We start from the raw sequence: 11,727 nt of genomic DNA, 5'->3' as shown, positions 1-11,727 counted from the left end.
GAATGCTCGAGGTTGATTCGGTTGGCCGTTAAAAAAAAATTAAAAACATGGGATAAATTCTAGTTGCTGACCAGTCTTGTTCATCATGAAATAAATCATTTAAATTACTCTATCCCTCTTTATTTCTCTCTCATCCACTATTCCACTATTCCAACTGCCTGCTGATATACACTATGGGTATGTTTGGCAAAAGTAGCTGGTGGCTGTTAGCTGGAAGCTGTAAGCTGGTAGCTGGTGGCTGGAAGCTGGTAGCTGTAGCTGGTAGCTGTAGCTGGTAGCTAGTAGCTGTAGCTTTTTAGATATATTTGATGTTTGGTAGAGTAGCTGGAGCTTTTAATAAAATGTATAAAATGACCAAAATGGACATAACTAAAAATTTAGAAAGTTGGTGCATTAAAAAGTTTTCTATTTTTAGAGGTTAAAATAGTCATTTTTTCCTTAAAAGCTTGTAGCTCATTCTAAACGCTACTAGTAGTAGCGTTCAACCAAAAGCTTCAAGCTTCTAACCTAAAAGCTTAAGGCTCCTTCAACCAAACAAGACTTTTTATTGAGTAGGAGCTTTTTCTTAAAAGCTTAAAGCTAGAAGCTCCTAAAAGCTCCTAAAAGCTCCATGCCAAACATACCCTATATATATATGTATAGCATATATCCACTTTTCTCCTTTCACTCAACTGCAATTTCTGGAGTATCCACTCTGCACTGTGATTAATTAATCACACCGCCATTGTTCAAAGTAAGCTCTGTATCTCTTTCCATTTTTCATGGATGACGCTATAGATTTTACTGTTACGATCATCTTTCATATTCCTTTACGTTAGTTGAGTACATTTTATGAATTTTTTCAGCTGATTATGTGTTAATTCGCATGTGTTTGTTTGATCGAAATTTGGAAATAATTCTTATTCCGTTTCATGATCCGTAGGGTTTACGCAACATCTAAGCCCTAAAATCATCTAATCTATTCATTGTTTGTGTTCGAACAAGAAATTCTGATCGTTTAGTTAAATGTACGGACATGAACAAGGATCGTGTTCGTTCATTTATGTTCATGAAACGTTCGGTAACGTGTTCGTTTGTGTTCAATAGTTCTTAGTGTTTTTAGTTTTTATATTTTATTTAAATATTTCAGAACTTCGACAAATTAATAAAATATTTAATAAGTGTTAGTGTATTATATATTCTGTTCATGAACGCTTATTTTCGTTGGTTTCCATTTGTGTTCATGATTCATGAACATTAGTTTGTGCTCATTTGTGTTCATCAACGTTCGTTCCTAAAATTAACAAACAAACACAAACGGACACAAACAAGTTCATTTCCTTAACAAACGAACATGAACATAAAATCTCGTTCGGTAAGCGTTCATGAATAGTTAATGAATACATATATTTCTTAACAAACGAACACGAACAAGGTCTTGTTCGTGTTTGTTCGGTTCGTTTGCAGCCCTATCATCCTCGTTAGGTTTATGCAAGTAACACAACATCTAAACGACTGGACCAACTACGAGAAAGCGTGCCATGTCTTGACAACCAACACGTGTTTATACCATTTGAATATGATACTTTTGTTTCCTTGCACTAAGGCTGTGGGTTGCCTTCTATTTCGATGTATTAGAAATTTGGAATCAACTAGACGACCATGTAAAAAAAATATATCATCTAATCTTTTCAATTTTTGTTTGTTACATGTTCATGATTCGGTGCCGATTGTATATTCAAGTTTTTTTTTTTTTTTTTTTCTCATATGATTCGACGGATTGAAGCTAAAAAACAAAAACAACATCAACATCTGAGATTTTGGAATCTAATTTACTGATTTTAACTATTCAGGTGCAAATCTACAAATTCTGTAATCAGTTAATCACTCCATAAGGCGGTAAGATGACCGCGGGTGGTGAAGAGAAGACGGATGCGTCCACCTCTGGGACCGGTGACGGTGTTGAAGACTCTGAATTGGGGAAAGCAAAGGAAAAGGAGAGCACTGATACGGTGCCGTTTTATAAGCTGTTTGCTTTTGCTGATCTTACTGATTACATACTAATGATCACGGGTACTGTTAGTGCTATCGGTAATGGAATATGCCTGCCTCTAATGACTATTCTATTGGGCGACCTTATTAATTCTTTTGGTCACAACCAGAATAATAATGTCGTCGACGTTGTTTCCAAGGTACGTAGGTGTAATATATATAACCTGCAAATTAATATATTTAGACTATGTGCTATGGTCATGTGAGCTTGGAAAAACATGTGTGCCACGTCACTTTCACATGACACTTAACACCACTTATGGTCATGTGATATGTGAAATGTTAAATTAATAAAGAATTGGATAAGTGGCGCTCATGGGCCAGTCGAGTAAATTAAAATTGGATGAAAAGTATCTCCCCAACACCCGTGAGTGCAACCACGTTTAAGCTCCCCCCCCCCCCCCCCAACCTTTTCACGCCCTGCCACTAAGCTTACGTGGCCACCGGTTCCATGCCCCCTTGTCTCTACATAACATGTAGTGTTACTATAATTATTTATCATCCACAAAAGTCTTATTGATGATTAAACCGATTGGGCTATATATACAGGTAGCGCTGAAATATTTGTACCTGGGTATTGGATGTGGTGTTGCATCATTCCTCCGTAAGTACAAATGTTACCTAAGCTAATCTTCTTAGTTATTTTTGGCGTTGTGTTGTGAAACTGACAAAGGAAAAGCTGATTACATGATCATCACGTTTCCTTACAGCTAATTATATATATGAGTATGTCTATTCCACTAACTACGGGTCCGGAAACAACAATCTAAAACCATCCATCCGGATTCTATGGGTCATCCATATTGGCGGATCCAGGAACTCATACTAGGGGGGCAAACTGGGTCGGGTATGGGGAGGAATTAAGGTCGGATCAAACATTTGGTCCGGTCAAAGAAAATCGCAAATAATGATAAAATAACATGACACAGTACTTTAATCAAAGAAAACTAACTATATTAATTAACTAGTCATTATTCATAAACTTGATCCAATATTTTAGTAGATCATTAAGATCTAAGCAATAAGTTTAAGGTTATTAACATTTTTTTAAAACAAAATATTCAAGCACTAATTCTAATTAAAACTTGGGGTTTAAGGTTATTAACATTTTTTTAAAACAAAAGATTCAAGCACTAATTCTAATTAAAACTTGGGGTATGATTTGAAAATGCTTACCATTTGGCTGTTTAATTATACCTGCACAAGAAATTGTTTTGAAGAAATAGTCTTTTGCATTTTTTTTTCTCTTTCACAAGTGGATCAGCATGTAAACCAAACAGTATGTTTGTTTACCTCTTAATGAGGCTCTTAATGGTTCCGACCTCTTACTGGTTCAGCACTTAATGGTTCAGACTGTTTGTTTCGCGAGCAGACGTCTGAATGGTTCAGACATTTGCCTCTGAATGGTTAAGTATTATACTGAGTCTGAATGGTTAAGTATTATACTGAGTCTGAATGGTTAAGACCTCTAATCTGAATTGGTCAGACATTTGCCTCTGAACGGTTAAGCATTATACTGGCTCTTAATGGTTCAGACCTCTTACTGGTTCAGTAATGGTTCAGACCTCTTACTGGTTCAGCACTTAACCATTCAGAAGTTGCCAAACGGCCCTTAAATCTCAAACAAGTCAACTTGCTTTGTTTTGGGTTGTTACAAACAGCCTCTATTTACCAAATACCAATATACCACCCTCTGATTGTTCTAAAAAGTGTTTTAAGTGTTCTTGTAGAGGTTGCATCATGGATGATAACAGGAGAAAGACAAGCTGCAAGAATAAGGAGTTTGTATCTAAAAACCATTTTACGACAAGACGTATCCTTCTTTGACAAAGAAACAAACACGGGGGAAGTTGTTGGCAGGATGTCAGGTGACACCGTACTCATACAAGACGCCATGGGGGAGAAGGTTTGTATTTTAATTTCTCATTTTCAAAATTTATAAAAATATTTGCAGAAAACTCGTAAGTTATTATATATTCCAGGTTGGAAAATTCATACAACTATTTTCAACATTTGTGGGAGGTTTCGTCGTAGCGTTGGTCCAGGGTTGGCTTCTTACACTTGTCATGTTAACCTCGATTCCTCCATTGGTTATTTCTTTTTCGGTTATGGCGATAATGGTAGCCAAGATGGCAACGCGCGGCCAAACCGCTTATGCTAAAGCAGCTACTGTAGTTGAACAGACAATCGGCTCAATCCGGACGGTAATAAATCTATCTACATTCGAAAAGTCCAAATTTTCGTACCTACTAGTTTAAAAGTTATACATATCTATTCTACTATTAATAATAAATTCAGTTGCGTATAAGATTGTTTACGAGTCACCATTTTCGTATTCCTCTAGGTTGCATCTTTCACGGGGGAGAAAAAAGCGGTTGCAGATTACAATAAATCACTTGTTGATGCTTACAATTCTAGTATTCAAGAAAGCCTGATAGCTGGCTTCGGTCTTGGAACAGGGGTTTTCATTATGTTCTGTAGTTACGCGTTGGCTGTCTGGTTCGGTGCAAAGATGATACTAGAAAGGGGGTACACTGGTGGGGATGTGCTTACTGTAGTTTTTGCTGTGCTGACTGGATCCATGTAAGCAAAATTTTGTCGCGTCTACCGTTGGCTTTAAACATTGTAATTTTATGGGAAAATTACGAAATTGTCTTTTGACCAACATGGTTTTCAATTTTGTGACTCTCATGCGTCCTTGGAAGGACCTCTGAGCACGGGAGTGGTCCGCGACGCACGGGAGTGGTCTGTCGGAAGAGTCAGCCAAAATGGGAGTGGTCCGCTGACGCACGGGAGTGGTCCGCGACGCACGGGAGTGGTCTGTCGGTCTGTCCGAAGAGTCAGCCAAAATGGGAGTGGTCTGCCGACGCACGAGAGTGGTCCGCCGACGCACGGGAGTGGTCCGCGACGCACGGGAGTGGTCTGTCGGTCTGTCCGAAGAGTCAGCCAAAATGGGAGTGGTCTGCCGACGCACGAGAGTGGTCCGCCGACGCACGGGAGTGGTCCGCGACGCACGGGAGTGGTCTGTCGGTCTGTCCGAAGAGTCAGCCAAAATGGGAGTGGTCTGCCGACGCACGGGAGTGGTCCGCCGACGCACGGGAGTGGTCTGTCGGACACGTGTCAGATGCTTGATACATGGACTCTTCAACATGATACGCCGATGCATCCCATGCTCAGAGGTCCATCCAAGGACGCATGAGCGTGACAAATTCAAAAACATGGTTGGTCAACGCATATTTTCGTAAATTTCCCAATTTTTATTCATAAAACCGTGTTTTCCAGGTCACTTGGTCAGGCATCTCCCTGTTTGAGTGCATTTGCTGCGGGTCAGGCCGCAGCATTCAAGATGTTCGAAACTATAAACCGAAAGCCTGAAATAGACGCGTATGACACAAAGGGGAAAGTATTAGACGATATTCGTGGTGACATAGAATTAAAAGATGTGTATTTTAGCTATCCAGCAAGACCAGATGAAGAAATATTTAGCGGATTTTCACTCTGCATCTCCAGTGGGACGACTGCAGCTTTGGTTGGTGAAAGTGGAAGCGGAAAGTCAACGGTGATTAGCCTGTTAGAGAGATTTTACGATCCTCAACAAGGTGAAGTTCTTATTGATAATATAAATTTAAAAGAATTTCAACTAAAATGGATTAGAGAGAAAATTGGTCTTGTTAGCCAAGAACCGGTTCTGTTTACATCAAGCATTAAGGATAATATTTTGTACGGCAAAGATGGCGCGTCTATGGATGAAATTAGAGTTGCGATTGAGCTTGCAAATGCTGCTAAGTTCATCGATAAACTACCACAGGTATCTCACTTATTAAAACTGCTTATTTGCTTATTGTGTTTTTAAAGTAACATAAGCTGTTTAGAGGGGGGGGGGGGGGGGGGGATAGTGCACGGTCCTCCCAACCGCCGGAGTGATCTCACTCCAGGAGCCGCTACCCGACCAAGCTAGCTCCGCGGTGACTTCCCCATGCCGAGTTCTTACCCTGGGCGACATATGCCACTCCCAAGACTCGAACCCGGTACCTCTGGGAAGATGTGGGTGTCGGTGGCTAACTGGGCTACCCCAATTGGTTTGTTTAGAGGGTGCTTAGGGTGTTTTTGTATTTTATAATATCTAGCATGTCTTTCGCGGGATCCTGTATAAATGAAACCGAATACGTATGGAACATTATGGAAAAAAGCTTAATAATTTGGTAACCTCTAGGGTTGTTCACAAAATATGCTCCGATCGGCTCAAATTTTAAACCAAGCTAAAAACTCGAGCTCAAGCTCGGCTCGGCTTGGTTTAAATAAGAATTGGCTCGGTTTGGCTCGGCTCAGTTGGGTTACTTTAAGCGAGTCAAACGAGTGAGCCAACCAAGCAAGCCAACTTTGGTTTGAGCTCGGCTGGCTCACTTACAAATGGGCCAATTTCAAACGAACTTCAAACCACGAGCTATGTGGAAAGTCCTGGTAACTTCTCACACACGTTATCCATTTTCTAGCCTTTCTTGAAGAGTTTTCATCAAACTTTCGGTTGGTTTCTAAACATTTAGGGATTGGACACCATGGTTGGTGAGCATGGAATACAACTCTCTGGCGGACAAAAGCAAAGAGTTGCTATAGCCAGAGCCATTCTTAAAGATCCCAGAATCCTTCTTCTGGATGAAGCAACAAGTGCTCTCGATGCAGAGTCCGAGAGGGTTGTGCAGGAGGCTTTAGACAGGATAATGGTCAATAGAACAACCGTCATCGTTGCACATCGTTTAAGCACAGTCAGAAATGCGGACTTGATTGCAGTTATTCACAGAGGAAAGATGATTGAGCAAGGTACTTAAATACACTTCTAACATTTGTATATTTTAGTAATTTCATGTTTATAACAGGCCTAAAGTATTATTCATTATATTTTAAAATTTATATATTGTATTAAAGCAGGTATTAGGTATACACGTTTATGATCTTATGTGGTTAAGTAATGAAAAATACCCTTTCGGACTTTTATTACTTGAAACCTGGGTTGATCTATATTTTTATAATTTCAAGTTATAACAGCTTCAAACTATTACTCATTATATTTTTAAAAATTACTTATATATAGACGGTTTTGATGCAAGTAAACACGTAAGGGAATGGTTTCATGCAATCTCGCAGGTATCACTTTATACGATACCCGTCCTAAGCCCGTTAACAAATGTATGAGTATTCATATACTTGAATACCCGTTCCAAATGTTTCAGTTTCAGTTTTCGGTCAGGACTAGAGGTGCAAACGAGCCGAGCCGAGCCCGAGCTTCACCAGGCTTGAGCTCGAGCTCGATTAACTTTATGTGAGCTTGGGCTCGAGCTCGGCTCGTTTGTATTTTCTCAAGCTCGAGCTCGGCTCGGGCTCGGCTCGTTTATTATGTATTAATTAATATATGAAATAAAAATAATATAAATAATAGACTTTTTAAGCTAGTGAGCTCGATAAGTGAAGCTCGGGCTCGAGCTCGTTTACTAAATAAGCTTATTTTTAGGTTCGATGTCGGCTTGTAAACAAGTTTGAATAAGCTCGGCTCAACTCGGCTCGTTTACACTAAGGCTCGACGAGCCTAACGAGCTTCACATGCGATGCTCGGGTTCGATAAACAGACGAGCTTTATTTTAGGCTCAAGCTCGGCTCGGGCTCGATAAGGCTCGGCTCGTTTCGAGCTTTTTCTCGAGCCGATCTCGAGTAGCTCGCGAGCCGCTCGGCTCGTTTGCACCCCTAGTCAGGACCCTATATATATATATTTTTTTAAGTTTCTTTTCAAATCAAAACATTCACAAATTTTGAGAATTTGACCAGGGTCACATTCAGAGCTAGTACAGGATCCTGAAGGAGCATACTCTCAACTTATAAAATTACAGGAAGTTGATAGTGATTCAGAATCAGAGGACCAACAAACCGAAAAAGAACTCACAAGTCCATCAGGTCACAAGATATCTCATCGGCGGTCATCTAGCAGCCACCGCCACTCAAAGTCTCAGTCATTCCGTTTGTCACCATCGCCACACGGTTTGTCACCGTCACCACATAGTATGTCACCATTGCCACACGGTTTGTCACTGTCGCCACATAATATGTCACCATTGCCATTGTCGCCCCATAGTATGTCACCGTTACCACACGGTTTGCCACCGTCGCCACAAGTCAATGACCCGCCTCCGGAATCCATGGAAAAAGACTTGGATGAATCATCAAAAGACCGGCCACAAGTTCCACTTCGACGACTTGCCTATCTCAACAAACCAGAAATACCAGTTCTCATAATCGGTTCAATAGCGGCTATTATCAACGGTACAGTATACCCGATGTTTAGCATACTACTTTCCCGCATGATCAAAACATTTTACGAACCGCCGCATAAACTGCGATCCGACTCGAAATACTGGTCTGTAATGTTCCTACTCCTTGGACTAGTGGCATTTGTAGCATATCCAGGGAGATCTTATCTGTTTGCTGTCGCCGGATCTAAACTTATAAAAAGAATCAGATCACTATGCTTTGAGAAAGTGGTGAATATGGAGGTTGGTTGGTTCGACAAGCCAGAAAACTCTAGCGGTGCCATCGGTGCTCGGCTGTCCGTGGATGCAGCCAGTGTTCGTGGGTTGGTCGGTGACGCACTTGCTCAAATTGTTCAAGACTCCGCGTCTGTTGCCACTGGTTTAGTAATTGCATTTGCAGCTTGTTGGCAGTTAGCCCTCATAATTCTTGCCATGATTCCGTTAATGAGTGCCAATGGGTATGTTCAAATGCAAGCCATGAAAGGGTTAAGTTCTGATTCTAAACTAATGTACGAGGAAGCAAGTCAGGTGGCGAATGATGCTGTCGGGAGTATAAGGACAGTAGCGTCTTTTTGCGCAGAAGAGAAAGTTATGCAACTGTATAGAAATAAATGCGAGGGCCCGAAACAGGCCGGGATTAAACAGGGTTTAATCACAGGAATCGGGTTCGGGGCTTCGTACTTTTTACTCTTTTGTTTGTATGCAGCCAGTTTTTACATAGGAGCCCGGTTTGTTGAATCTGGAATAACAAATTTTGAAGATGTTTTTCGGGTTTTCTTTGCTCTAATGTTGGCGGCGTTAGCAGTGTCTCAATCAAGCGCATTTGGACCCGATACAACTAAAGCTAAAAGCTCTGCGAACTCGGTTTTTGCGATTCTTGACCGAGAGTCGGAAATCGACTCGAGTGATGAATCGGGTTTGACTTTGGAAACGGTCAAAGGGGAAATAGATATTCGTCATGTTAGTTTTAGATATCCTACCCGACCCGATGTTGAGATCTTTCGTGATCTATGCTTAACCATCCATAGTGGCAAGGTAATTTTTATCTAACATTGACACTGTGTTCTAGAGTTCACTAACTAACGGAACGGAAGGGAAGGAAAGGAAAGGAAAGGAAATGGAAAGAAAGTAAAAAATATTTTATATTTCAGAGTTTCATATAACGAAGGAAAAGAAAGAAAAATCACACATTGTGTTCCTGAGTTTCACTTAAGGAAGGAAAAGAAAGAAAAACTAGGCTAAATTTTTTAGTTTTTCTTTCCTTTCGATTTGGAAAGAAATGGAAGGAAAGAATTTTAGCCGAAACCCCCTTATTTTCTGTTCTTTTCTCTCCATAAAAAAACTTTGAAACATAATTTTTCCTTACTTCCAAAGCATTTTTCTTCTCTCCATAAATGAAACTCGGGAACACAGTATTAGATAATCATTTGGATATTGCAACTTCAAGTCCAATACTAGATTCATAAATCTATTCACTCTTCCTTTAGACAGTGGCATTGGTCGGTGAGAGCGGAAGCGGGAAATCAACGGTTATCCAACTCTTACAAAGATTTTACAATCCGGATTCGGGTTGTATCACATTGGATGGAACCGAGCTACACAAATTTCAACTCAAGTGGCTAAGGTTACAGATGGGTCTAGTTAGTCAAGAACCCGTGTTATTCAATGGCACCATTCGCGCCAATATTGCTTATGGAAAGGATGGTGAAGCTACCGAGGCCGAAATATTAGCTGCTTCCGAGTTGGCCAATGCCCACAACTTCATTAGCGGGTTGCACGAGGTTAGTTTATTTCACATTAGTTAATTATGATCTAAAACTATATACTCCATTGAGTTGTGCAAATCGTGAAAACTCCTTTCAACCGATCAATTTTTTTTTTCTAATATGTCATATATGTTATACTAATGATTAAATTTTCTAATATGCCATATATGTTATACTAATGTTTGATTTTTCTAATATGTCATATATGTAATACTAATGATTAAGGAAATCTACAAAGTAAAAAAAAATATGTTGCAAAAGTTAGATATGACGCAACCAATTACTTATTTATTAACTTATAGATAGATTTATAATGATCACAAAACACTATAGTTAGAATATTAATCTAAATATTTAATGAATGCAGTTTAAGTAGTGATTCATTAAAAGTAGACTTGTATAATTTTCAGCTTTGTTATTTATTATTATTAGGGGGTAGGGGTGATCATCACTCATCACTCATTCACAACTTCCAATCAAGTTCCGCCACGTCATCGAGCTTTATTCCATCACTAGTGATGGATTTTAGTGGAAATGTCCATCACTCACCACACCCAACATTTCTCTCACAGCCCAACAATTTCCCTCAAACAATCACACGTGATATATTCAACACGTTTTCATTTTGACGCGTTATATAATTGAGGGCGGTGGTGTTTTGGATTTTATCACTCGTTATAATTCATCATCACGGGGTATAATTCATCCACCCCGAGTCCCCTTATTATTATTATTATTATTATTATTATTATTATTATTATTATTATTATTATTATTATTTTGAGGTGAAACATGTCATTTTTTAATGCATGTCAAGATGATTCGGTTCTGGTTAGGTTGACCCGCAAATACGTATTGTCACATTTGAATTTTTTTTTTATTAATAATTAATGTATTGAGTATGAAAACAAAACCAAAAGGTTGCAATAATTATTTAAATAAATGAAATATAAAGTGACTTCTAAAAGTTTGTATATATGTTACTTTCAATCTGTTTACTTCTAGCTATAATGTTTTGATTCACGTCTGTTTAATATAAATATAACTCAATTCAGCTCAATTAGAAGTTAATGGATCAACTGTCACCTCTATTAAAAAAAGATTCATATATAAGTAATAACGAACCAAATAACGTGCGCATTTGCAGGGTTATAACACTAAGGTAGGAGAAAGAGGTGTACAAATGTCGGGTGGCCAGAAACAAAGAGTAGCGATTGCTAGAGCCATTGTAAAAAGTCCCAAGATACTACTGCTAGATGAGGCCACAAGTGCACTAGATGCCGAGTCAGAAAGAGTGGTTCAAGATGCATTGGACAAGGTTATGATTAACCGGACCACAGTGGTCGTGGCTCATCGGTTATCGACCATTAGGGGTGCAGATGTCATCGCAGTTGTAAAAAATGGAGTAATCGTTGAGATAGGAAAACATGAAAAGCTGATCAATATCAAGGATGGATTTTATGCATCTTTAGTTGCACTTCATAGCTCCTCAAATTAGTTACCATTTCTTCCCTTCTGTTATTTAAGTTTAGATAGTACATATGCATGTCAATAAGTTTGTTTTGTGTTTTGTATTATAAAAAGTGAACGATTGTTAAATATTAATTGAAAATAAAAGCTAATGTGTATCAATA

General features: G+C 39.2%; 1 protein-coding gene across 1 annotated transcript; it reads left to right on the top strand.

The window, feature by feature from the left end:
• The first annotated feature begins 625 nt into the window (after positions 1–625).
• On the top strand, positions 626–11,727 carry LOC110909965 (ABC transporter B family member 21). The gene is made up of 11 exons (XM_022154685.2): positions 626–733; positions 1,833–2,171; positions 2,581–2,635; positions 3,762–3,937; positions 4,014–4,235; positions 4,376–4,614; positions 5,314–5,839; positions 6,576–6,849; positions 7,849–9,362; positions 9,815–10,108; positions 11,241–11,727. The coding sequence occupies exons 2-11, from the start codon at positions 1,884–1,886 to the stop codon at positions 11,589–11,591; spliced, it is 3,939 nt and encodes a 1,312-aa protein (XP_022010377.1). The 5' UTR covers positions 626–733; positions 1,833–1,883; the 3' UTR covers positions 11,592–11,727.

Source organism: Helianthus annuus, chromosome 15 (assembly GCF_002127325.2).
Source record: "Helianthus annuus cultivar XRQ/B chromosome 15, HanXRQr2.0-SUNRISE, whole genome shotgun sequence".
NCBI classification, from domain to species: domain Eukaryota; kingdom Viridiplantae; phylum Streptophyta; class Magnoliopsida; order Asterales; family Asteraceae; genus Helianthus; species Helianthus annuus.
Note: the sequence above shows the minus strand (reverse complement) of the source record. Positions and strands in the feature narration are given on the sequence as shown.